At 39.7% G+C, this 27,453-nt stretch overlaps 1 protein-coding gene across 3 annotated transcripts in view; it reads left to right on the forward strand.

The window, feature by feature from the left end:
* LOC132133162 (integrin alpha-X-like) overlaps nucleotides 1-27,453 on the forward strand; it is a 122,166-nt gene that overhangs the window by 27,183 nt on the left and 67,530 nt on the right. For all 3 annotated transcript variants that reach the window (XM_059545913.1, XM_059545905.1, XM_059545921.1), the window contains exons 5-8: nucleotides 14,769-14,883; nucleotides 23,904-24,037; nucleotides 24,185-24,330; nucleotides 24,730-24,883. In XM_059545913.1, the coding sequence (XP_059401896.1) occupies nucleotides 14,769-14,883; nucleotides 23,904-24,037; nucleotides 24,185-24,330; nucleotides 24,730-24,883 (549 nt within the window). The remainder of the gene's footprint in view (nucleotides 1-14,768; nucleotides 14,884-23,903; nucleotides 24,038-24,184; nucleotides 24,331-24,729; nucleotides 24,884-27,453) is intronic.

Genomic DNA, 27,453 nt, shown 5'->3' on the forward strand with positions numbered 1-27,453 from the left:
TTAACTGCGCAGAGCGCGCCCCCGAACATTACCCAACATTCCCAGTACACAGCTACGGAATCTCTAAAGTCTCAAAATGGTAAACTTGGAATACATCACAATTCCGGCTTGTCATCATTCAAAAAAAAAAAAAAAACCTATCCAGATAAATCGCACCATCCAGATGGAGTGAATTTGATTGTGGTTGGATGAGAAGTATAAACATATACCATTCCGACATCCTATTGGTTTGTACGCGATCCATCGCACCTGCACATGACACAAATCACATCACACCCCAGCCAGGACATAGCCAGTTTTGGGTTCGTTTATCAAAAATATATTTCTTAAAAGTAGGGTTGGGTATGGTACCGGTATCCGATCGCCTCAGCGTCCCCTTAAATTTCAAATGAAACCGGCGTCAGACCGGTCTCCTCTCCGTCTTTCAGCGCGCTCTTCAAACCGCAGACAGCGAGCGGACTCATACAGAGACAGAGGACACAAGGTATGTGTTTATCGATAGATTGTTAGAATATCAGTATCTGTGCAGTTCTTTGTCATAAATACAGTTTACAAAAGGTCACGAGGGACGGAGCAGTCGGTTTCTCATCTAGCTACTGTAAAGTTTTCGCTTGTCACACCACATGTGTTTCCTCCAGCGAAAATCTAGCCCTTAACACATATGAACGAACACATACTTGAATTACACTTATTTAAATATACTTATTTTAATCATACGTACTTTATACTACTGTGCAAAAGTCTTAGTCACGTTAGTATTTTCACCCAAAAGAATGGCGTTCGGCCAGTTATTTATATATTTTGCTGTAGTGTGTCAGTATAAAATAACAGTTTACATTTCCAAACATTCATTTTGCCGTCGTCAGACTGCTTGTGCATTCAAAATCGCACTAGATTATTATTAAAATGAATGGCAAACTGATATTTCCTTCTGACACACTACAGCAAAAGATATAAATAACTGGCTTAAAACCCTTTTTTGGGGTGAAAATACAAATGTGCCTAAGACTTTTGCACAGTACTGTACTTTACAAACGACATTGTTGCTACTTTATAAAGAAGCACACAGTAATTCACAGAACTGATTAAAGACAGTGACAGACAGCACTCATTTTAACTAAATAATAGAGAGATTGACAGGAATACAGTAGAAACATTATGTGTGGTTTTGTATTAAATATTGACCCAGATTGTGAAATACATTTATTAGCCTTAGATTAAGGGAAGCATAACTTGAGAAATGAGAGCATCCAAGGAGCGTGGGAAAGCTATGGATTTATTTTAAATATTTGTAATATTCTTTAATGTTATCCATAGTTTTTTTTTTGTGGTTCATTTTTTTAAGTATCAGTTCAGGCACCGTTTAGGCGCCGGTACCATTATAAAAGTATCGAAAAGGCGCTGGACCCTACTTAAAAGTTATTATTTCTCACTGGCTCATTTACCAAATGGGTGCTTTCTCTTCATCCTCCACAAATTAAGCTACTGTAGGTAGTTTGGTAGCGAGACGTTTTAAAAAATTATCGTTTGCGATTGACAACGCGTTTGACAATGTTGTGATAAGTAGGCTATACCAACTTTCTAATTCGTTACCCCCCCACACTGGACATAGCAGACGTATGTACCGAATACAGGAAACTATCAATCAAGAAGGTATCAGGATTATGAGTTATTTTTCATTTTTAGTTTTTGATTAAACACTTGGATTAATCATTCATTTTGACAGCACTATAATGTTTATTGTAAATAGACAACCATACAAGGGTAATTGTTACTAAGCCTGCCCTGGGTACACCAATGTTCTTGTCCATTGCCCTCGCAGATTCCTGCAGCTAAGCTTGGATGTACATTTACATTCCATTAAATAGGGCTGTCGCGGTTAAGAAATTTGTCCTGTGGTTATTATGGGTGGCTCAATAGCGCGATATGCGGTATTACCACCGTTTTGTTTTTTTACATACCTAATTTATCCTGATTTTGCTGCATACAAAGCTCTATCATTGAGTTATGTAGCATATATTGTTGCTTTTTTAACTGACAGAGAGAGACGGTTTAAAACATTTTTGTTTATTGTTAAATGCCAAACAGCAACAAGACCATGAGTTTTCCAATAAATTTTTTTTTAAGAAATCAAAGAGTTCTAACATGTATTACACGTATTTGCGCGCGACTTTGGACAGCAGCGGAAATCTAGACTGATTATCGCGCCACCACTGGCCCACCAGGACAGTGGATTCACGTTGGAGTCGATGCACTCCTCAAGCAGATAGCGTGTGTGAGCTCGTTATCTGCTCACGCTCTCTTGGGTATGGGCACTGACGCGGAGGTTGTCCGTGACTTCAGCAGGTATGCCTGTTACTTTCACGGCTGTATTTTACAGATTTCGCAAAGGCTTCAGCTACTCCTAACTGTCGGCCGGTTTCAGCTGTTCTTTTTGATGTTGCTCCGCGACCTGATGCTTGAGGGGGCAGCTGCGCTGGATGACAGGGGACACTCTAAAATGCTTACCGTGAAAAACGCTTAACATGGCTTAATGTACTAAGACAGTAATATTAACAGACCAAACTCACTAAAAATCATACTAATAAAGTATACTATCTTTAAAAAAATTAGATGAGCCCTTGAATATGCAGTTTTACCTGCACTCACTCACATCATCAACAGGGGCCTCATTTATAAAGCGTGCGTACGCACAAAACGGGGCTGGAAACGTACGTACGCCAGTTCCCACGCAAAGGTTGTGATCTATAAAAAACAAACTTGACGGGAGAATGTGCGCACCTTTAAGCAAACTTTGAGCCGTGCGTACGCACATTCTGGAGACAAAGGGAATTGGCGACACCGATGGTGAGGTCGTGAACTGAAGTTAGATTGTAGAAAATAAATGTGAGAAGAACGATTATAAGAATGAATGACATTTAATTTTCACTCCATTTCATACGTTATATCCACATTATCATGAAGATTAAATCCAACAGTGTTATTTGTGCCGATTGTTTTAGGCTATATACATCTAGTAAAATCCAAACGTAATTCAAAATGTATTAAAAGTAAAATAAAATAATAATCAGCGCTGCCTTACAGTCACATTGTCCACAACGGGAGCACAGGAGGACATGGCGCGATACATGTGATAGCCTACAGAATAGCATGAAATACCCTTTTATTAGAGAACTGCAGAACACAGTGTAAAAAGGAAATATTTTCCTTAATGTACATAGCCTATATCATAAAATGTCAAAGTCTGCAAATACAGTCATGAAGCACAATCGCTACTCATCATCGGTCCTAACTATTACGGTGTTCATTACAAAACCGTCAAGAAGCATGTGTTCACTATAACATTTTCGCCCACAAATTAATTAAGTGATTTTGTCAAGGTGTTAACGATCAGTCTATTTGCTAGAAACATATAAATTCTCCGGTGACCCGGGTATGTAATGCTTCATGATGGCACTCCTGGCACTGTTGGAGGATTACGCTAATGGCAGAATAAGGAGAGAACGAGTTTTCAGGGACCATGATGATTTCCTGGCCCATGATGATGACTGGCTAATAAGCCGATTTAGATTCCCTAGAGCTGTGCTCTTGGATCTATGTGCTGAATTGGGTCCAGTATTAGAGAGGGCAACACGCCGGAACCATGCCATCCCAGTCCAAATACAAGTCCTCACCACTCTGGGGTTCTTGGCAACCGGCTGTTTCCAGCGGGAATTGGCAGACAGGTAAATTAATAATATAAAAAAAACTATAAGTAATCCTCAAATTTGTCTCTAAGACCTTTTTGTATATGAAATAATTCTATTGGAATCTATCATCTCACCCTATAGGTCTGGTATATCACAGCCGTCCCTGAGTGCCATAATATCTGTCGTTTTAAATGGTATACTTAATATGGTTAGTCGATACATCAGGTTCCCCTACACTGTGCGAGAACAGGCCGAAATTAAAACGCAATTTGCAGCAATGTCTGGTTTCCCAAATGTAATCGGCGCAATTGACTGCACTCATGTTGCTATAAGGGCACCATCTGAAAATGAATTTGCTTATGTTAATAGAAAGCATGTGCATTCTATTAATGTGCAAATCATATGTGACTCCAACATGACCCTCACAAACATTGTGGCACGCTGGCCTGGTTCAACACATGATTCCTTTATCTTGACACATAGCAGTGTAGGGAACAGACTAAATGCAGGCGCAGTACGTGATGGCTGGCTTCTTGGTGAGTTTAACAATATTAAAAAGTAGAAACTGTAACAATTTTGTTTTTAATATAATTATAACCTGCAGGCGACAGTGGCTACCCCCTGAGATGCTGGCTCCTCACCCCATTTTTAAACCCGCAGAGCGCAGAGGAAACTCATTATAACGAGGTCCACTCTCGTGCCCGCGCAGTTGTGGAGCGTGCCATCGGCATCCTGAAATGCAGATGGCGTGCTCTGGATGCCTCGGGTGGCAGACTTTTATACCATCCAGCAAAAGTGTGCAAGATTGTCAGGGCGTGTGGTGTTTTGCACAATATAGCACTGAGAAACGGTATTCCTCTCCCTCCTGATCTCCCTCTACCCCAGCATTACGACCCCGAGCCACAGCCCCCTGGCCGACAAGAGGGATATCAACGAGGTGCAAGAATCCGTGAGGATGTCATGCGGCGTTTGTAAAGAAAGACAAAACTCAAGGTTCATGTTTTAACTGCATCTTTTAATGATTGTGCAATTTCTTGCTTCACTTCTCTCATCTGCCGTAGCTCATCTGCAGCCCTGTTGACAGCGTTTATTGTCTCTCGCTGTAACTGCAAGACTGCGTCAGTGAGTACCCGACCACTTTTGGACGTGCCAGACGCAGAAGGGGCACTGCTTTGAGCCGGACGCTGTGCATCTGCATCTGAGAACCCCTCACCCTGAACCTCCTGTTCATTTACAGCTTCAGACTCCGGAAGGACTGGAGGACAAACAATTGGCAACATTTATCCATTTATCACCCCACACACTCAAATGTACAGCGTTAATGATTAAAAATCGGTTTAACCTTGCTCCTCTGTGGTTTCAGTCACGTCAGTGTCTCCCTCCTTTTCCGACACAATACCACACACGCTGACCTCCCCAATTATAGCCGCGATTTTGCTGTCCACTGATGTGAGATCAGCTGTACATGGGCCCCCACCAGTTGCAGCCACGCTCTGGCGGTGGGAGGACAGTTTTCTCTTTGCCTCCACCTTGAATGAATGAGAATCTTTATTTCACATATTTTGCATACTGTAAGCACATGTAAATAAAACTTTTTGAAAATCAATATTGCTATTTATATAGGTATATAGCCTAATAAAACACAAATGTAATATGTTGGTAAAAAAAAAATTTGTATACCTTCAGGTCGGACCATTTTTTCTTTAATTCTGCAACTGTCCGTTCTGTCCCACTGACACAATTGACGGCAGAAGCAATAGGCTACTTTGCCACTCGCACTGCTTCTTTTTATTAGTGACCCCACTGCTGTGGCCACCAAATAACACAGTTTTCCGAGCCTCCACCTCCCCTACAAGTGTTTCAATCTCAGTATCTGAGAAATTACGTTTTTTTCCTCTTTTCTCACCTGTCGCCATTATTAAAATTAGGCTAACAGAAATGCACGTTTTCACTTTCTTGGATTAATTAATTGGCGGGTCGCATGCCAGTTTTCCAGGTATATATGGGATTCCACTCTCATTTACATGCTGATCAGCAATCATGAGGTGATTTGCATTGACTATTTATGGTTAAAAATGGGCGTGTACAGGGCGGGATATGAGGCTGGTTCACGTACGCACATCTGCGGGTGATCTGTGATTTATAAAGGGAACATTGCTTACAGGTGTGCGTACGCACGGTTTTATAAATCGGAATATTTTTTGGCGTACGCCATTTTTGGCTTTTGGGCGCACGTAAACTTTTAGTAAAGATCCTACGCATAGTTTTATAAATGAGACCCCAGATCCCTCCACACTGGTGTTTTTCCCTCATCATTTAGACAGGCACGTATAACTCCAGTACTTAAAAAACCCAACCTCAATCCATCTCTTTTAGAGAACTACAGACCAGTTTCCCTTCTTCCTATCATTGCAAAAACACTTGAACGAGCTGTGTTCAACCAAGTCTCTACATTTCTCACACACAACAACCTCCTTGACAGCAACCAATCTGGCTTCAGAAATGGACATTCAACTGAGACTGCCTTGCTCTCAGTTGTTGAAGCTCTAAGACTGGCAAGAGCAGAATCCAAATCTTCAGTACTTATCCTGCTTGATCTGTCCGCTGCTTTTGACACAGTTAACCACCAGATCCTCCTATCAACCCTACTGGCAAAAGGCATCTCAGGAACCACAATTCAATGGTTTGAGTCTTACCTATCAGATCCTTCAGAGTATCTTGGAGAGGTGAGGTGTCCAAGTCACAACATCTAACTACTGGGGTGCCTCAGGGCTCAGTTCTTGGACCACTTATCTTCTCTGTCTACATGGCATCATTAGGTTCTGTCATTCAGAAACATGGCTTTTCATACCACTGCTATGCTGATGACACTCAACTCTACCTCTCATTCCATCCTGATGATCCGACGGTAGCTATTCGCATCTCAGCTTGTCTAACAGACATTTCTTCCTGGATGATGGACCATCACCTTCAACTCAACCTTGCCAAGACAGAACTGCTTGTGATTCCAGCAAACCCATCGTTTCATCACAATTTCACCATCAAGTTAGGCACATCAACCATAACTCCTTCAAAAACAGCTAGAAGCCTTGGAGTTATGATTGATGATCAGCTGACTTTCTCAGACCACATTGCTAAAACTGTCCGATCCTGCAGATTTGCTTTATTCAACATCAAGAAGATCAAGCCCTTTCTTTCGGAACATGCTGCACAACTCCTTGTTCAAGCTCTTGTTCTGTCCAGGCTGGACTATTGCAATGGCAATGCCCTCTTGGCAGGTCTTCCAGCCAACTCTATCAAACCTTTACAATTAATTCAGAACGCGGCAGCAAGATTAATTTTTAATGAGCCAAAAAGAATACGTCACACCTCTGTTTATCAATTTGCACTGGCTTCCAATAGCTGCTCGTATAAAATTCAAGGCATTGATGTTTGCCTACAAAACTACCAGAGGTGGAAAGAGTACAAAATATTCTACTCAAGTAAAAGCAGTGTTGGGAAGGTTACTTTGGAAATGTAATAGGTTACAGATTACAAATTACCCTATTTAAAATGTAATAAGTAGTGTAACTTTTCAATTACTTTATAAAAGTAAAGTAACTGATTACATTTGATTACTTTTTAATTACTTTTAAGTTTCTAATATATATTTTCAACTAAACTATTTCCAAACAATAATAAAAGTCAGGGTTAATGTTATAGTAGTACTGAACTCGGTTTACTGTTAGAATTTCAAAATCTTTCATCACTTGAATTAAGATCATATTAATTTAATTTTAAAGCACAGTCATCACAAAACCAGAGTTCAAGAGTTCATAAAAAAAATTGTTTAATACTGTTTTAGGAATCAACTCTTTGCATAACTATAACAGGACACGCTGGCGAGTAACAGTGCCTTGAAAAAAAAAAACCTGAAAACGTATACATAAACCCAAATAGGCAATAAAACCATTATTAAAATGGTTAATAAAATAAAAAATAAAAACACTGGTGTCTCATAGCCGTCAATGCAATTAGGGAAATTAATGAATTAAATCTCGGGTGTGTGTGTGTGCTCTTTATCCTCCAAAAATCAAACTGGACAATAGAGCAACATATAAAGTGTCCACACAAACACATCAGTCATCTTGGGCTAGGTTGCTGGGACAATGCTGTTTGTTGTAACGGAGCAGTAAGACCTGTTCCATGTGGTCATCACTCATTCTGTTTCGAGATGAGGTCAAAAGATTGCCTCCATGACTAAAAAGACGCTCCACTGGAGCACTGGAAGGCAATGTGGTGTTGTACTTGATAAAAAGTCTCTTAACTATGGGAAATGCCTTAAGAGAATTCAGGTTGTTATCTGAATCTTCGAAGTACTTTCTGACTTCATCATGAGTTGTGCTGTCAGATGATGATTTGGGATTATTAAAGACAAAAAAGTTTTCCTCTGACTCATCAGATTTCACAGAGTTGTCATCTCTCACTGTAGCTGGACTGTGCAGTGGTTCCAGAGCAATAGCTTCCTGCAGTAATGTTCTCCTCATGTCTTCTCTCTTCTCAGGGCTAAGCCAGCTTAAGCGGAACTTTGGCAGGGTTGTGGTCGCCATCTTTGCTTCATGGCTGGCTAACACTGATCCAAAGCGTTGTTCTATGGCCTCACTGATACTGGTGACAATGTGTGCATTATAAAGCAAATGAGGCATCTTTTCAAACAGCTTTGTCTTGAGGCTAAGCAAAGTAGGAATTAAAAATCCTAGGTAACACTTGCTTTCACCCTGGAGAATGTCAATGGCAACAGCTAGAGGCTTCAGAACCTCTGTGTACTCTTTAAGGAATGCAGACTCTTGTGGATGAAGCCTTGGCACATCAAGTTTATCACAGATCTCCCTCAGCTTTTCTTCTGGGAGCCCTGCAAGTTTTGTGATAGCCCTGAACTCTGAGTTCCATCTTGTGACTGATGGGACAGAAAAATGCATTTTGGCAATCTCCTGAATCACTTCTGTGGCCAATGAGGATCTATGTGCTTTATTCCAGATAGATGAGCATTTAGCCATGGCACTTCTGTATATCTTACGTGATGGCCCATTTGATGCTGCTTTGTGTATCTCATTGGTAGCAATAAGATTTAATGTATGAGCAGCACAGCGCTGATGCTGTGGAAGAAAAAACTGCTCTCCATCTCCATCTTCCTGAAGAAGACAACTCACATCCAAAAATCTCACTTCATCACTGCAATCATCTGACTCATCTTCTCTTACACCAAACTCACGGAATGCCTTTACAAAATTACTTCCATTGTCAGTCACAGTTGATTTGACTTTGTTTTGAATCCTGTATTCAGCATGGATTTCGTTTAGTTTTGCTGCAACTGCATCATAGGTGTGTCGACCTTTGAGACGTGTACACGCCAATGCTGCAGAATGTCTCTGCAGCGTGTCTTTGTCAATCCAATGGCATGTGACCCCGAAGAAACTGCGGTTTTGTGCTGACCAAATGTCTGCTGTTGTGCAGACAGTGTCCACATTAATGAGTTTGGAGATGACAGATTCCTTCATTACAGCAAACTCTCTGTCAATGCGCTGCATCAGAGTTTTTCGGCACATTACCTTCTTCCCGCCACTGATCCCCTCAATCAATTTTTTGAAGGACGGCTGCTCCACCAATGAAAAGCACTGTACATCATCAACCAGAAAGTTGAACACCAGCTGGTTCACACGTTGCTGTGACACGCTAAGCCCCGATTCTATCCTTGCTTGCTTAATAGGGGGTTGTGAAGCCACAGGGGTAGAGGAGTTTGTGGATGCATTGCGGTTTGCGGATTCCATCACATCAGACTGACTTGCTGTTGTGTCTTGCATCAATAAAGTTCTTGGATGTTTCCTCTAAAAAAACAGGTTGGTTATTTGTAGTTATATGTAAGAGAAAACACAATTCTAGATCATTACACTGTAGTAAAACATGTTTTTTTTATATAATAAAAAATAGTTAAAATCTGCACACAATTTTTTTACCACTATTTGTGTGTGAAGGGAAAACATTACACACATAAGGCCTAATATTTATTTTTCACTAACAGAAGCAAGGGTAGATTCTAGTTTCATACTGCAAAATCCAAACAGACTTCCCCAGTGTAGCTGTCATAAAACCCATGGCATTTTTTTATGTTACATTCCATCTTATACATCGTTTAGACTCAATGACCAATTGGGTTGTTTTACTAGATAATCGCTCTATTTTGCAAGACAAAATGGAACAAACTGATTGAGAGATTTTTCCACTAGGTGGCACGTTAGGTTTACATTCTAAGAAAAAAAGTTTCAAACCCTCGAGAAAAATTAGGTTATATTTTTCGAAATGAAACAGGAGCTAGTTGTCATCATTCAAATGAGTCACTTTTCAGGTGAAAATCATGCAGTAGTCTAAGTACTGATTTAACAAACTACACTCAAAATTAAAATAGGTTAACTTAGTGGTAAAATATCTTTGACCAGTCGAGTCTGTTGGTGTCCTGGATTTCAGAACTCGATGACTTTGTGAGTCAGTTATATTAGATTTGACATTACCAACACATTGTCAAGGGAAAAAAATGTAAGATATATATTTTCTGTCAAAGGGTTTATTAGTGTCTGGTAAAGGTATAGCTAGCAAACTAGCTAATTTGTTATAAATGTTTTGAATACAGGTATTGAATACACTATACACTAATTAAAAAAGTGACCGAGTAGTCAGCCGTAGCTGCAAAGTGGGAAAAAAAGATCCGGCTAAATAGAAAGATTCGTTCGGCGGTACGGACATCACTAAAAACCAATAAAACCCATTAAAAATTATGCATTATGCAACAAATTACTTAAGGGGTGGTCACACTACACTTCGAACGTGCACATTTTATTCGGACGCCACTGTGAATATGGGCGCGAGCAGGGTTTTTTTTTTTTTTTTCACGTTGCAACTACAGTAAATCATCTGACTACTCCATCACTTTTAATTATACAGAAACGCGTAATACATCAATTCAAAAGTAAAGGCTCTGTTCTTATTTCTGTACACTCACAATAATGATAAAAAACTATATTATTTTATAAAAATTAAAGAAAGGCTGTTACATACCTGCAGATGCTTCCTCAGGTTCGACATTGAAGCCTTTGATGTCGAAAGCATTTTAAAAGCTGGCAAACAAATTTTGCACTGAACTGTCATATTTGCGCCCTTATCGGACTTCAGGATGAAATTATTTTTAAATTTCCAGCAATGAAATGCATTCTTCTCACTCGCCATGGTGGCAACTCTCAGACAGCTTGTAAAGCTTTTAGCGGCGATATGGATTAAACGTAATTGGTAGACGTGGTGCGTCGCAAATTCAAACCAGAGAACCAATCAAAAGCATCAGAATAGCCGCGTTAACAAATTCTAGCCACAAATTAATATTATTCTACATATCCTAGGCTTTTAAAGAAAACATTCAGATGTAACTCTTTTTGTAATCTTTAAAATTTTCATAAGTAACTGTAATTTAATTACACATTTTTTCTCAGTAACTGTAACGAATTACTGTTACATTTATTTTGTAATTAAATTACGTAACGCCGTTACATGTAACTAGTTACTCCCCAACACTGAGTAAAAGTACCATTACATTAATGAAATTTTACTCAAGTACAAGTAAAAGTACCAGTCTAAAAATCTACTCAAGTAAAAGTAAAAAGTAGCTCATTTAAAATTTACTCAGAGTAAAAATTACTTAGTTACATTTTAACAGTGGGAGGGAGGCAAAAATGGGACAGGCCAAGGGTGTCAAACTCAGTTCCTGGAGGGCCACAGTCCTGCACAGTTTAGATTTAACCCTAATTAAACACACCTGATCCAGCTAATCTAATCATTTAGGTTTATTTGAAAACTACATGATATGTTTGCTGGAGCAGGGTTAGAACTAAACTCTGCAGGGCTATGGCCCTCCAGGAACTGAGTTTGACACCCCTGGGATAGGTCTATTAATCTCAAACTAGTTGTTTTTAATTAAAGGAATCAGTTATTTAGAATAATAAAACATTTGGGCTGTTACCAGGCAAATCAGTATCAACAAACTCATCTTTTAATGCAGAGGAAATGCAGAAGATTCATTGGAAGTGGCATTTAGATGTATTACACTGTTTAGTGCAGGACAAGAATGCATTTAACCTGCAGTTACAAATGCATGAATAATGTTTTGACATACAAGACATAAAATGTTGAATACTCATTTGAAATGATAAGAAATTAATTATTTAAAAAAAATCAAAAGATACTTTAAATGTGAAATTAAAATGGCCAGTATGTGTCAGCAAGTCACTGTTAATAAGTGAGTCATTGCGATTGAACCGAATCATTTAAACGGTTGATTCATTCAGGACCGAAACACTGTCACGTTGCTCAGAGACGCAAAACTGTGCTTTGGTGGCTGTGTTTGGAATTATTTTCTGTTGTAGAAATAGAGCTAAAAAAGGCAATATGGTGTCTAAAACGCAAGTCTCTTAATTAACTTGTTTACTGAACTGTTATATATATGTATGTATATATTCATGATGATTTTTGGAGGAAAAGACGGCCTTCTTTGTGTGATTCTGATTTAATATATGAAATTACATAAATATGTGAATTTTCTGCCCCTATATCTTCAATTTTGTGATCATTCTAAATGCATTTTATGAGACTGAATCACACAGTGAAAGAACGCACTATAAATGCGCGCGCACATCATTAAAACAAAAAACATGATATTATCGCAGATGATATATATAGCACACTCCTCACCACTGTCTTTTTGGCTAATTTGTGCAAAACCTCTTGCTAAAATGTCAAAGCTTCATTTTAACCACCAATGCAACGATGCAATTATTTAGCTTACCTACATTCTTGCAAAGGGTTGATGTCTTGTCGAGATTTTATAAGCCGCTAGTTTGGTCTTCCTCGAAAAGTAATTCGTTACTTTCCACCTCTGAAAACTACCACTGGCTCTGCACCCATTTACCTAAATTTGTTACTTCAGACTTATGTGCCCTCTAGAAGCTTGCGTTCTGCAAGTTAACGTCTCTTGATTGTGCCATCCCAAAGGAGCATAAAGTCACTTTTACGGACTTTTTAATTAAATGTTCCCTCCTGGTGGAATGACCTCCCCAACTCTATCCGGACAGCTGAGTCCTTAGCCATCTTCAAGAATCGGCTTAAAACACATCTCTTCCATCTTTATTTGACCCTCTAACTTTAACACTCACTATTCTAATTCTATTCTTTAAAAAAATCTAACTACCTTTCTAATCTTTTTATATTCTGTTTTCTTTTCATTAATTATGCAATTGTATGTGTGTGTTTGTGTATGTGTAAAGACCTCTAACACTAGCTTGCTCTATTATTTTTTTTATTCTATCTGTTTTCTTTATATTATATTATTTAAAATCCCATGCTAGGTGTACTGTGTTAACCTAACTGAGACTTGTTATAGCACTTATATACCATTGCTCTTTTTGTTGTTTTTGATTGCTTCCACTGTCCTCATCTGTAAGTCGCTTTGGATAAAAGCGTCTGCTAAATGAATAAATGTAAATGTAAATGTAAATGAATATGAATGCAACTCGTTTAATAACACGTTAAGCCTTTTCCTCCCATATAAAACCGTTATAAGAAAACGCTTAGTGTACTAAGACTAAGATTTTTTAAAAACCAAACTCACTAAACATTATACTAATAAAGTATACGATGTACTAAAAAACAACAGATGATCCCTGATTATGAATGCAAGTCGTTTAATATCACGTTAAGCCTTATGATGGTTTTCTATGAGAGGAAAAGGCTTAACGTGTTATTAAACGTGATGAATTCATATTCAGGGATCATCTGATTTTTTGTAGATACTTTATTAATATGATGTTTGGTGAGTTTGGTCTGTTAATATCACTGTATTGGTACATTAAACCACGTTAAGCATTTTTCACGTTAAGTGTTTTAGAATGTCCCGATGACCTCAAATTAGATGTATTGCCGCATCACAGGAAGTTTGCATATCGGCTCATCTATATTCACTGGCTCACCCTTTTTATTAAAATTACAGTCGTAACCATATTGTATCATTAATTTATTTAACATTAAATGCACAGTGACAAATTGAAAAAAACAAGAAGGCCACAGCCTCATAAAAAAAAAAAACTGAACACTGCGGTTGCCGCGGTTTCTATCTTTCTTCTGCGGTTTGCTTGTCAATAGCGCGGTATTACAATATTGCGGTTATCGCGACAGCCCTACCATTAAAGGTTATTGATAACATGCCTCTGAAGTTTGACTTTTTGCACCATTACAATACTTATAGGCAACCAGTCATCATATCTCTAGTCCTTTAATGTGTTTGCATTGTACTAAAGTGCGTTCATTTTCAATGGGCATATATGTGGCTGAAACATGTAGCCTAGTGCATCCCAAATTTTTCAACATGAACATTTTAATATAACATTATAGTCATTATGGCCTATGGCCTTTAGAAAAATGTTTTTTTGAGGAGGTGGGGTAGTGCACAATAGGCCCCTGTAGCGTGGCCTAAGCTTTTGTTCTTAATGGCATTTTTTTTCCTTACATTACTTTTACTTTTATACTAATATAAAATTTTATACTTTAAACCAGTACTTTTACACTTTTACTTGAGTAAAAACCTTGTGTTGATACTTCAACTTCTACAAAAGTCTTTTTAAACCCTAGTATCTATACTTCTACTTGAGTAATGAATGCCAATACGTTTGACACCACTGTCAATGTTATTGTCATGTTTAGATGTCCTTCCCCATAGCGAACTGTAAAGGATGCAGTGTGTTACCTTGCAGCTGAAAAAAAGTCCCATTTTATGGGATGGCCATTTTCCATCTCTCGACTCTTTTTTCCCCCCACTACAAAGACTTGTAAATGCTCCTTTGTTACAAATGGCTAATCTCTTTGCAATGTGACATTGGCAGTTACAGGTTGTATGTTTGCAGATTTGTCCAATATACTTATTATTTTTTTTATTTGATTGATTTCTCATTTATTATTTCCTTAATTTAAAAGCTCAAATTGTTCTTTAACTCTCTGTCTCTCTTCTAGGTGTGTGGTCCTCATCTGAAGCATAAATGTGAGGGGTTTAACTATCTTAATGGTCAGTGTCTGGAGATCAACCCACACTTCACTGCTGCTGACACAATGAAGCCAGCTTTCCAGGGTATTGCAAAACTTTTCTAATAATGCAACCTTACAACATTCAAAATATTAAAGGGATAATGAACTGGCTTTTAAAAATTATTTTATACGGCTGTCTGAGGTCCACTAATGACATTTGCGTTGTTGTTTTTTTTCCATTCAAAAGGATCAAAATCAATAAGTAATAGGCTACTTTTGTGGCCGGCTCGAGAGATGCTAGGTTATGTGTGTGCCGCATTGAAGACATGGAAGTAAACACCCACTGCTATTACTGGATATTAGTTTTGCATTGCTCGATATTAGTTTTGCATAGCATTGCTTTTTAATCTAAGGGTGTATTCACACCAGGAAAGTCTGCTAGTTTACTTGCTTTGGTCCAAACCAAATACATTGTTGATGATTTTGTTTGGTGTGGTTCCCTTTACTGTGCCCTTTTTGCAAGTGAACCAGAAATTGTAAACAAACCACATGTGTGCTAAGGTCATCCATTAATTGGACAGAAATTCTCAAGCATACAGAACTCCTTAGGAACCAGACTGAGACCACTTCTTCAGCTGGGTCTTGGTGCGGTTGTATGGTACACATCTGACTGTGAATGCTGTATTCACACCTGCCCAAAAGATCTGCACTAAGGGGGAATCGAAATTGAGTTCGATTCTATCGAACTTGACAAGACAGGCGTGGATACAACCTCAGACTTTCTCCAAATCAGGCATTGACATGTCTTATTTACAAAGGAACTGGCGGGAAAATGAAGCAAACAAACAAATGTTTTACTTATGTAAGCTGAAATTGAAAAAAAGTTCAACCACGTATTCCTAATATTTGGCACTGCACAATACTTTGCTGTCTTTCATGGTATGTTTATTGTTGGTTGCTCAGTCTGGTTTAGTGCCACTTATGTTATTTCCCTACAATGTCTTTGGTGAGTGGGCGAGGCTACAGAATTAGGACCCCTTTAATGTTCCAATGGTCCAGTGTTCTAGTAAAATGATGCACTATTCATTATCTTTTACCCAATACAAATCAAATTGTTAGCCATTAAGCTATTAATATGTATGATTATATTATATAAGTCTTAATATTATAAATCTGCTAAATGAAAAATGTAAATGTAAATATTATATAAATATAAAAAAATTAAATGTGTATTTTTATTAAATGTAATGTATATATGTGATTTTATAGTCAAGTCAAGTCACCTTTATTTATATAGCGCTTTAAACAAAATACATTGCGTCAAAGCAACTGAACAAATTTCATTAGCAAAACAGTGTCAATAATGCAAAATGACAGTTAAAGGCAGTTCATCTTTGAATTCAGTATTGTCATCTCTGTTCAGTTTAAATAGTGTCTGTGCATTTATTTGCAATCAAGTCAACGATATCGCTGTAGATGAAGTGACCCCAACTAAGCAAGCCAGAGGCAACAGCGACAAGGAACCGAAACTCCATTGGTGACAGAATGGAGAAAAAAACCTTGGGAGAAACCAGGCTCAGTTCGGAGGCCAGTTCTCCTCTGACCAGACGAAACCAGTAGTTCAATTCCAGGCTGCAGCAAAGTCATAATGTGCAGAAGAATCATCTGTTTCCTGTGGTCTTGTCCTGATGGTCATCTGAGACAGGGTCTTTACAGGGGATCTGTATCTGGGTCTCTAGTTGTCCTGGTCTCCGCTGTCTTTCAGGGATGTAGAGGTCCTTTCTAGGTGCTGATCCACCATCTGGTCTGTATATGTACTGGATCCGGGTGTCTGCAGTGACCCTCTGATCTGGATACAGACTGGATCTGTTGGCTACAGTGACCTCAGAATAAGAGAGAAACAGACTAATATTAGCGTAGATGCCATTCTTCTAATGATGTTGCAAGTACATCAGGTGTTATGGGAAGTGTTCCCGGTTCCGGTTTACCTAATTAATGCAGCCTAAAAATCCTTTAATGGATTTGGATATTAAAAGCATATTAGTATGTTATGTGTAAGCCAGGTTAAAGAGATGGGTCTTTAATCTAGATTTAAACTGCAAGAGTGTGTCTGCCTCCCGAACAATGTTAGGTGGGTTATTCCAGAGTTTAGGCGCCAAATAGGAAAAGGATCTGCCGCCCGCAGTTGATTTTGATATTCTAGGTATTATCAAATTGCCTGAGCTTTGAGATTTGACATTGAGAGCATAGGCCGTAATTTAGATATATTTTTGAGATGGAAAAATGCAATTTTACAAATGCTAGAAACATGGCTTTCTAAGGAAAGATTGCGATCAAATAGCACACCTAGGTTCCTAACTGATGAGAAAGAATTGACAGAGCAGCCATCAAGTCTTAGAAAGTGTTCTAGGTTATTACATGCAGAGTTTTTAGGTCATATAATTAACACCTCTGTTTTTTTAGAATTTGGCAGTAAGAAATTACTTTTCATCCAGTTTTTTATATCGACTATTCCATTAGTTTTTCAAATTGGTGTGTTTCACTGGGCGTGAAGAAATATATAGCTGAGTAACATAAGCATAACAGTGAAAGCTAAGACCATGTTTCCTGATGATATCTCCCAAGGGTAACATATAAAGCGTAAAGGAACCGAAACTGAGCCTTGAGGTACTCCATACTGCACTTGTGATCGATATTATACTTCTTCATTCACTGCTACGAACTGATGACTGTCATATAAGTATGATTTAAACCATGCTAATGCACTTAATCCCAACAAACTGTTCAAGTCTATGCAAAAGAATGTTGTGGTCAATTGTGTCAAACGCAGCACTAAGATCCAATAAAACTAATAGAGAGAAAAGGGAGATTCGAGATTGGTCTATAATTAACTAGTTCAAGTTGTGTTTTTTTGATGAGAGGCTTAATAACAGACAGTTAGAAGGTTTTGGTGACAATGACGAATTAATAATAGTCAGAAGAGGATCTATGACTTCTGGAAGCACCTCTTTTAGGAGCTTAGATGGTATAGGGTCTAACATACATGTTGTTGGTTTAGATGATTTAAAAAGTTTATACAATTCTTCCTCTCCTATAGTAGAGAATGAGTGGAAATGTTCCACAGGGGGTCTATAGTGCACTGTCTGATGCGATACTGTAACTGACGGCTGAATGGTTACTGTTTTATCTCTAATAGTATCGATTTTAGAAGTAAAGTAGTTCATAAAGTCATTACTGCTGTGATGTTGGGAAATGTCAACACTTGTTGAGTCTTTATTTGTCGTTAATTTAGCCACTGTGTTGAATAAATACCTGGGGTTATGTTTGTTTTCTTCTAAAAGAGAAGTAATCGGATCTAGCAGTTTTTAATGTTTTTCTTTAGAATAGGTTACTTTCCCGCCAAGTAATACGAAATACCTCTAGTTTTGTTTTCCTCCAGCTGCGCTCCATTTTTCGGGCTGCTCTCTTTAGGGTGAGAGTATGCTCATTATACCATGGTTTCATACTGGTTTCCTTAACCTTCCTTAAGCGTAAAGGAGCAACTGTATTTAAAATGCTAGAAAAGAGAGAGTCCATAGTTTCTGTTACATCATCAAGTTGTTCTGAGGTTTTGGATATGCTAAAGAATTTGGATACATCAGGAAGATAACTTAAAAAGCAGTCTTTTGTGGTAGAAGTGTAACTTCTACCATACTTGTAACAAGAAGTAGAATTAAAAATTTTGGCTATATGAAGTTTGCACAAAACTAAATAATGATCTGAGATATCATCACTTGGCTGCATAATTTCAACACTATCAACATCAAATCCTTGTGACAGTATTAAATCTAGAGTATGATTTCGACAATGAGTAGGTCCTGAAATGTGTTGTCTAACCCCAATAGAGTTCAGAATGTCTATAAATGCTGATCCCAATGCATCTTTTTCATTATCAACATGGATATTAAAATCACCAACTATTAAAACTTTATCTGCAGCCAGAACTAACTCGTATGTAAAATCACCAAACTCTTTAATAAAGTCTGTATGGTGCCCTGGTGGCCTGTATAAAGTAGCCAGTACAAACATAACTTTTGTCATTAACATTTGTTTCTCAGGATAATGTTATATGAAGCACCATTACTTCAAACGAGTTATACTTGAAGCCAGCCCTCTGATAAATCCTGAAAACGTTGTTATAAATTGAAGCAACACTTCCCCCTTTGCCTTTTAGACGCGGCTCATGTTTATAACAGTAATCTTTGGGGGTGGACTCATTTAAAATAATGTAATCATCAGGTTTTACCCAGGTTTCTTTCAAACAGAGCACATCTAGATTATGATCAGTGATCATATTATTTACAAAAAGCGTTTTCATAGAAAGGGATCTGATATTCAATAAGCCAAGCTTTATCATTTGTTTATCCATATTGCATCAGTTTTTTATTTGTTGAACCTCAATTAAATTGTTAATCTTAACTTGGTTTAGAAGTTTTTTGTATTTTTTCTAGTTCGGGGAACAGCACAGTCTCTATAGTGTGATATCTAGGTGAAAGAGTCTCTATGTGCTGAGAATTAGCTGACCTCTGTGACATGAGACAGCTATCAGACGGTCGGTTTAGCCAGTCTGTCTGCTTCCTGACCTGGGCCCCAGTTAGTCAAGTATAAACACTAAGACTATTTGCCATATTTCTAGAGAGAAGAGTGGTGCCACCCCAGGAGGGATGAAGACCATCTCTTTTCAACAGGTCAGGTCTGCCCCAAAAGCTCGTCCAATTGTCTATGAAACCTATGTTATTCTGTGGGCACCACTTAGACATCCAGCCATTGAGTGATGACAATCTGCTATGCATCTAGTCACCACGGTAAGCATGGAGGGGACCAGAGCATATTACAGTGTCTGACATCGTGCTTGCAAGTTCACACACCTCTTTAATGTTATTTTTAGTGATCTTCGACTGGCGAAGTCGAACATCATTAGCGCCGGCATGAATAACAATCTTACTGTATTTACGTTTAGCTTTAGCCAGCACTTTTAAATTTGCCAAGATGTCAGGCACTCTGGCTCCCGGTAAACATTTGACTATGGTGGCTGGTGTCTCTATATTCACGTTCCGTACAATAGAATCACCAATAACAAGAGCACTTTCATCAGGTTTCTCAGTGAGTGCATCACTGAGTGGGGAGAACCTGTTAATGTTTTGATCGGAACAGAAGAGTGGTGTTTTGACCCACAACTATGCTGCCTCACCGTCACCCAATTGCCCTGCTGCAGGGTCTCTGTTGCCGAACCGAACAATGTACAGGAATCCCTGAGCTAGACACATCCAAAGCCGTATCTAGAGCCCTAACATTATTACTGTCCTCAATTAAAGTTTGGATGCGTGTCTCTAATTCTGAAATCTTCTCTGTCAGCCTAACTATTTCCCTGCATTTATCACATGTGAATCCCTCATCTGCGACAGAGATAGATAAACTGTACATGTGACAAGAGGTGCAAATAACAATAGCAGGAGAAGCCATTACTCACCGTGCTTGATGAAATATTCTTACCACAGTTGTTTGATGAACTTGTGAAAAACTGGAGCGAGAGAGAGGAGAGGAGAAAAGAAAACAGTGATAGGTTCGACTGAAAACGTTAATGACAAGCTAACGAATGCTAATGCAATGCAGGTGTACTGCACTCACGGATATAAAATAAAAGTGAAGGATCAAAATTAATCTGATAAGATTGATCGATAATATCAGAAATATGGTGTGAATTAAGTTATATTTTATCACTTTAAAAAAACAGAGAGTGATAGTAAGAAAGATTCTAGAGAGAGAAAAAAAACAGCTACACTGAGCTACAATTAGCTACAGCAAGTCCAGCAGGAAGTAGAGAAAACACTGTCCAACAGCGACACCCACAGTTATACCCTTTGCATAGTTTGAATTTGTCATTTATTGACATACACTTGCATAGACAAACATTTCTAGATTACATATATAACCATGGGTTCCCGATGGGAATGTGATGCTTGCTCAGAAACACTTTGGAAATGCCTCTGCATCACCATGTCCTGTAGGATGTGTGAAATCAGTCCAATGGTATGGCGAGATGTCACGGGCGGGGTGACGTAGATACCAGGAAGCTTAAAAGCACATCTTAAAAACAGCATTAGCTTTTGATAGGTCGAAATGCACCTAAACAGATTTTCATATGAGTATTTGTTTCCGAGACTTCCTTCAGGAAGGATGGAGCTTCCGCAGTGTCCCTGTTCCAAGTGGGTACGTTTTACCGGTGTTATCCAGTTTCACTGAGTGGGGCAGTGCTTCGACAACAGTGAATGGAACTTCTTGTTGCAAACCCCAGCCTACACCAAAAAGGGGTGCAGATGGCTCGTACAGGGCACTGGAAGGGGAAGCATCCATGGAGCTTTGGTAGGAATCCCAAATAGTCAGTCATCAGATGTGACGTCTAGAGTGACTGACTGAAAGAGATAGAGAAAGAGAAAGAGAAAGACTGTCTCGGTTACGTATGGTGACCCTCGTTCCCTGAAGGGGGGAACGGAGACTTCACGTCCCATCGCCGTGGCTGCTATACCACAGCTGAGCGGCCAGGTCACCGTCTCAGCTACTCAGCGAAGACCTGGTATGCATCGCACCTGCAGCTTAAGCAGACTCTGGCTTGGCAGAGGTAGCAGGCATGACTTGAACAGGTGCTGGCTAGGCAGGCATGACGTGAGCAAGCTTTGGTTTGGCAGATGTGAAGTGAGCAGGGCCTGGGGTAGCAGACATGAGGTTAGCAGACTCTGGCTTGGCAGACATGACGTGATCAGGTTTTAACACGGTGGACATGACATGAGTAAACTCTGACTTAACTGGCATGATGTAAGCAGGTACTGGAGAAGCAGGTATTACATGAGTTGACCTTGGAGTAGCAGACATGACGTTAGCATGCTTCTGCATAGCAGATATGACATGAGTAGTTGGCTTGGCAGGCATGATGTGAGTTTTGAGGAAGTGTAGTGTTCCTCCTCCACGACACAGTAAAAGCAGATCCACTCAACCGTAAAGCAAAGTTAATATACTGCTCAAATTTGCCAGGTTGTCAGGTGCTCTGGCTCCCGGTAAACATTGGACTATAGTGTGTGGTGTTTCTATTTTCATGTTCTGTACAGTAGAATTGCCCAAAACTAGGGCTCTTTCAAAAGGTTTTTCAGTGGGTGCATCACTGGGTGGGGAGAACCTGTTTAAAGTTTTGATTGGAACAGAAGAGTGATTTTTTTTTCCCACAACTATGCTGCCTCACAGTCACCCAACTGCAACTGGAACCGAACAATGTACGGGACTCATTAAGCTAGTCACATTCAAAGAAGTATCTAAGGCCTTCACATTCTTACTATCCTCAATTAAAGTTTGTGAGTCTCTAGTTCTGAGATCTTCTCTGTCAGCCTAATTATATCCCTGCATTTATCACATGTGAATCCCTCGCTGCTGACAGAGAAAGCTCCAATATACAAGTGGCAAGCAGTGCAAGCGACAATAACAGAAGAAGCCATTACTCATCATGATTGTTGAATGATTCTGATTTACCACAGCTGTTTGATGAACTTGTGAAAAAACAGAGCAAGAGACTAAAGAAACAGAGCATGTGAGAGTGGAAAAAAGGAAACAGTAGGCACAAATTACAAGCTAACAGGCATAACGGAATGCTAATGTGCTGCACTCCAAATTTGGATTAAAAACAGAAGAATATCAAACTAGCATGTTAGGTAATATCAGAATGGTGAAAATTAAGTTATATTTTAGCAGTTTAAACAACAAAAAGTCAGTGTTGCCAAGTCCCCTTACTATAAGCGACTTTGGGCTTGTTTTTCTGTAAAGTCGCATACAAATATTGGTAGTCGCGGGTTGCGTTTTTTTGGGCTTGTTTCTAAAGTGTAGTTGCTTATCTGCGCTTGAGCCCAGCTCCATAATAAGTTGCCAAGAAGATATTTTCTATATGTTATTTAAACATGGGAGTTTGTCTAGCCTGTTCTCTCTGTCCCTCCCTTTTCCCCATACACACAGGAGACAGCAGAGTTTTTTCCCACCCACATCCTGCTTCTAATTTTTTCTCCATTCTGTCACTGATGGAGTTTCGGTTCCTTACCACTGTCGCCTCTGGCTTGCTTAGTTGGGGTCACATCATCTACAGCGATATCGTTGACTTGATTGCAAATAAATGCATAGACACTATTTAAACTGAACAGAGATGACATCACTGAATTTAATGATGAACTGCCTTTAACTATCATTTTGCATTATTGACACACTGTTTTCCTAATGAATGTTGTTCAGTTGCTTTGACGCAATGTATTTTGCTTAAAGTGCTATATAAATAAAGGTGACTTGACTTGACTTGACTAACTGGCTCTGACCCAGATGGCAACGAGTACTAGCCAATCAGAGGCAGAGCAGGGCAATCTGTTTTTTTTTTCTGGTTAGGAAAACGTTGTCAGTGAGTGACGTAAATTTCAAATGAATGCGCGCGAGTTGGGACTGACTGGACTGTAGGATAATTCTTTGGACTAACAAATGCCTGGGACAAAGTGGGCAAAATACGGAAAGAAATGTAAAAAAGAATCTGCCACGTGAGATTGTGGACTTCCCACAGACCCTAGACAGAGTCACGGTACAACAAGGAGCCCCATTTTTTGCTAAAGAGGAAACGCCAACGGGACCAGTGCTAACATTCCAGGACATTTATGCATGAACACAGCCAGTCCACTGAAGAGCTGACTGTACATGCTCCACTCCCAAACAAACAACACAATGATGCACAACAGTGCTTTTAAGCTTCCTTGTATCTACGTCACCCCGCACGTGACATCTCATCATTCCATTGGCCTAATTTCAAACATGCTTCAGGACATGATCACGCAGAGGCTTTCCCAAATCATTTCTGATGCAGCTCAAGTAACCTGAAGGAGAACCCTCTGTTCCGACTATATTATCCATTCTAAATGAATGCAGGATTACAAATAGTGGCCAAATAGAGTATGTTGCATATTATATATGCTTTTTTGGTAGATTAGAAATTATGCATTACCACTTACAGTACACTTCTGCAATGCAGTTTTATGTCATCCTGCAGATTTTTTTTTTTGTGTATTTCAGAGTGTCATGTTATTCCCCCTCTGGATGCAGTTATACTGTTTGATGACTCTGGCAGTATCACCTCAGAAAATTTTGAAACAATGATCAGATTCATCAAGAACTTAATTGCCATGTTTTTGGATACACAAGCTCAGGTGTGTATGTGAACATGACAGTTTTTTTCTTAGCCTATTTAAAACTTGGCAGGTGAATGATGCCTTGAATAAAAATGTCACATAACAAATAATGTATCATTTGATATATTACTATAGTATTATATTCATATTGTATCTGTGTCTCAGGTGGCAGTAGCCAAATTCTCCACAAAAGTGTCGGCTGTCTTTCACTTTGAGAACTTTGCAGTGAAACGAGACCCCGACCTACTAATGAAAGATGTGACCCAGGCACAGGGACATACATACACACCTTCTGCAATACGTTTCGTGCTGTGAGTACAAGTGTAATTGTAATATTTACAATTGTAATGTTTATTAATTTGATTTCCTTGCACTGTTCTAATTCCAGTATTCCCATATTCTTTGTTGTAATGACAATAATATTAATGTATAATTTATATAGTGCCTTTCTCGAGCTCAAGGACACTGAACATTGTACACCAAAGCAACAAAACTTGATAAAAAGGAACAATTTCATTGGACATTTGCCCAATGCAAATAATGCAAATAATGCAGTTGCATATAACAAAGATTATGCAGTGATGGTGTGATTCTTTGGTGATGGTAAAATGCTATTATGCTGTATATATGGGTTCTACTATGATATGAACCTCAGCCAAACACCAGAGTTATGGTTTATTTCTTTATACTGCTCCTTTATTCCCCCTCAGAGAAGAGATGTTTTCTGAGAAGGTGGGAATGCGAAGCAACTCTCAGAAGTTATTGCTGGTGATCACTGATGGAAAATCAAATGACCCCAAAGAGGAATTTAAGAATGTCATCCTGGAAGCCAATGAACGAGACATCAAACGATTTGCCATTGGGGTAAACACAAATAATTAAGTTACATTAAAATAATGTTCCATCTTAAATACAGCTGAAAATCTATTGTGCTGTCAGTAAAGAACTCATCTCTTAGAGCTTATATATATATATATATATATATATATATATATATATATTTTTTTTTTTACATTTTTTTGAGAACTGACATCTTGGAATCCATTTCGAGATGATGTGTGAATAGGACATGAGAGGGTGTAAAATCTTTGCATGACGGGGGACCTTCTAAGAAATAATTTGAAACCAGTTCTGGCAATTTTACATGATGAAAAGTTATGATTTAACCAGTAAATCATCGTTATTATGCTACGTGCAAATTATGTATCACTCATAAGTACTGGGAAATTCATTTTAAAGAAATACTTTAATTTCAATAAGCTGAATAACAACCATCTGTGCTCTGCCAGTGGTTTACAACATGGCCAATCTAACATTGTGTGAAACAACAAACAAAAGAAAACATAATGACTTCAACTTAACAATCGTTTTGTTTGTCTTGCATCACTTAATGAAATTGGATGAGCACAGCACTGTTTTCTGGTCGTTATATTTCATGAATTGTAATGTGTGCAAAGGATTGTAATTATGATTATAAGACTGGAAGAACACAGTTAATGCACAATTCAAAATATACATAAGTAATGACATGAAACCAATACTGCCTTCCAAGGATCCTTTGAATTAAAATGACCCTTCTATGATGGAGCCTTCCATTAGAGAAACACTCATCAGAACTAAGTACTTCTCTTCATGTGGGTGGATAAAGAAAATGGTGCATATTTTTAAATTTGATTTGCAATTATTGACATCACAGACTGGTATTTTGGTGCTGATGTATGAAGAGTATTTAAAAAATAGATTGTGTGAATAGCTGATATTGTCATGATTCTGCCTTCATGTCTTGATTTTCCTCTTGTCTTGAGGCAGGATCATGACAGGCCCGTGTTTTGTGTACAAGCACATGACCATGTGCTTGTGTTGTCTCGTTTCCTTGCCCCGCCCCCCTTGTTACCCTAGTTTTGTCATTATTGATTTACCTGTGCCACCTGTTGTGTCATTATTAGTCTCCCTATTTATATTCCCTTGTGTTCACTGTCTTGTGCGGTTCATTGCTACTGTTGATGCAACTTTGTCACTCATTGTTACCCAGAAGATACGTTGTGAGTCCTGTGAGAGTTTCTCTGTAGTTTGTGTTCTAGTGTGAAGAGTCTTTTGTTAAGTGTTAGTTCCTAGTCTTGTTAATTCAGTTTTGTCTTTACCCTAGTTGCTGTTTTCCCCCTCGTGGGCTTTGTTTTCCCCTTTTTGATTATAAATAAACCCTGTGTGTTGTGCATCCTGTCTGCGCTTGAGTTCATCCCCGCACCCCATCCTGACAGAATGAACCGCCCAAGAAGGAACTCAGCAGACAGGGGGTCCTCCGAACTCCAGCGACAACTGGAGTTCCGCAAGCAATGCTGGCTGTCATCCCCTACTGACAAGAAGAGGGTCACCCTCCCATACTCGTCCGAGGGTGAGTGGATCCTGCGGAACTATGCCCGGCTATGGGAGAGTATCTCCCAGGAGGAGCTGCAGGTCTCCCCCTCGAGGTCCCCACCTTCGGCCAAGCTGCCAGTGATCCCAGAGGGTCGTCTCCTGGCCGTTGCAATACTGGGGGATCAGGCACATCCCTCCTCGAGTCCTGAGGCACCTCCCACGCCCATCAGTCTCCACAAGAAGCGTGGGAGGCGGTTTTCGTGGGAATCTGCCTCGGAATCCTCGGTGTCAGAATCAGCCCTGCCTGAGACCGAACCTCCCCAACCAGTCTCAGACCCAGCTGTGACCTCTGCACCGCGGCCAAGGAGAAAGAGGAGGAAGAAGGGGTCTTCTGGTCCTGCGTCTCTGTCTCAGCCTGAGTCCGCGATGTCTCTCCCACCCGCAGCCGCGGTGAGTGCTGTTCCCGAAGCAGCTGCGGTAAGCGCTGATCCCGAACCAGCAGCGGTGAGCGCTGATCCTGAATCAGCTACAGAAGGTACTGCGTCAAGGTCCGTAGTCGTGAGTGCTGAGGAGAGCGCCGCGGCTGACACTGCAGCTGAAGCAGTATTGCAGTCTGTCTCGGCCAGTCAAGAGATGCCTGTAGTCATTGCTGCCAGGACCTTTTCAGATTATTTGTCTCGCCTTGTCCAGATCCTTGAGGTCCCCGCCAGCCCTGTCTTGTCCCCAGACCCTGTTCATAGTGATCCCGAGCCAGCCGCAGTGAGCGCTGATCCCGAGCCAGCCGCAGTGAGCGCTGATCCCGAGCCAGCCGCAGTGAGCGCTGATCCCGAGCCAGCCGCGGTGAGCGCTGATCCCGAGCCAGCCGCGGTGAGCGCTGATCCCGAGCCAGCCGCGGTGAGCGCTGATCCCGAGCCAGCCGCGGTGAGCGCTGATCCCGAGCCAGCCGCGGTGAGCGCTGATCCCGAGCCAGCCGCGGTGAGCGCTGATCCCGAGCCAGCCGCGGTGAGCGCTGATCCCGAGCCAGCTGCGGTGAGCGCTATTCCCGAGCCAGTTTCTGTCTACTCCAATGTTGTCGTGTG

The sequence above is a fragment of the Carassius carassius genome, chromosome 4 (genome assembly GCF_963082965.1).
Source record: "Carassius carassius chromosome 4, fCarCar2.1, whole genome shotgun sequence".
In the NCBI taxonomy this organism is placed as follows: Eukaryota; Metazoa; Chordata; class Actinopteri; order Cypriniformes; family Cyprinidae; genus Carassius; species Carassius carassius.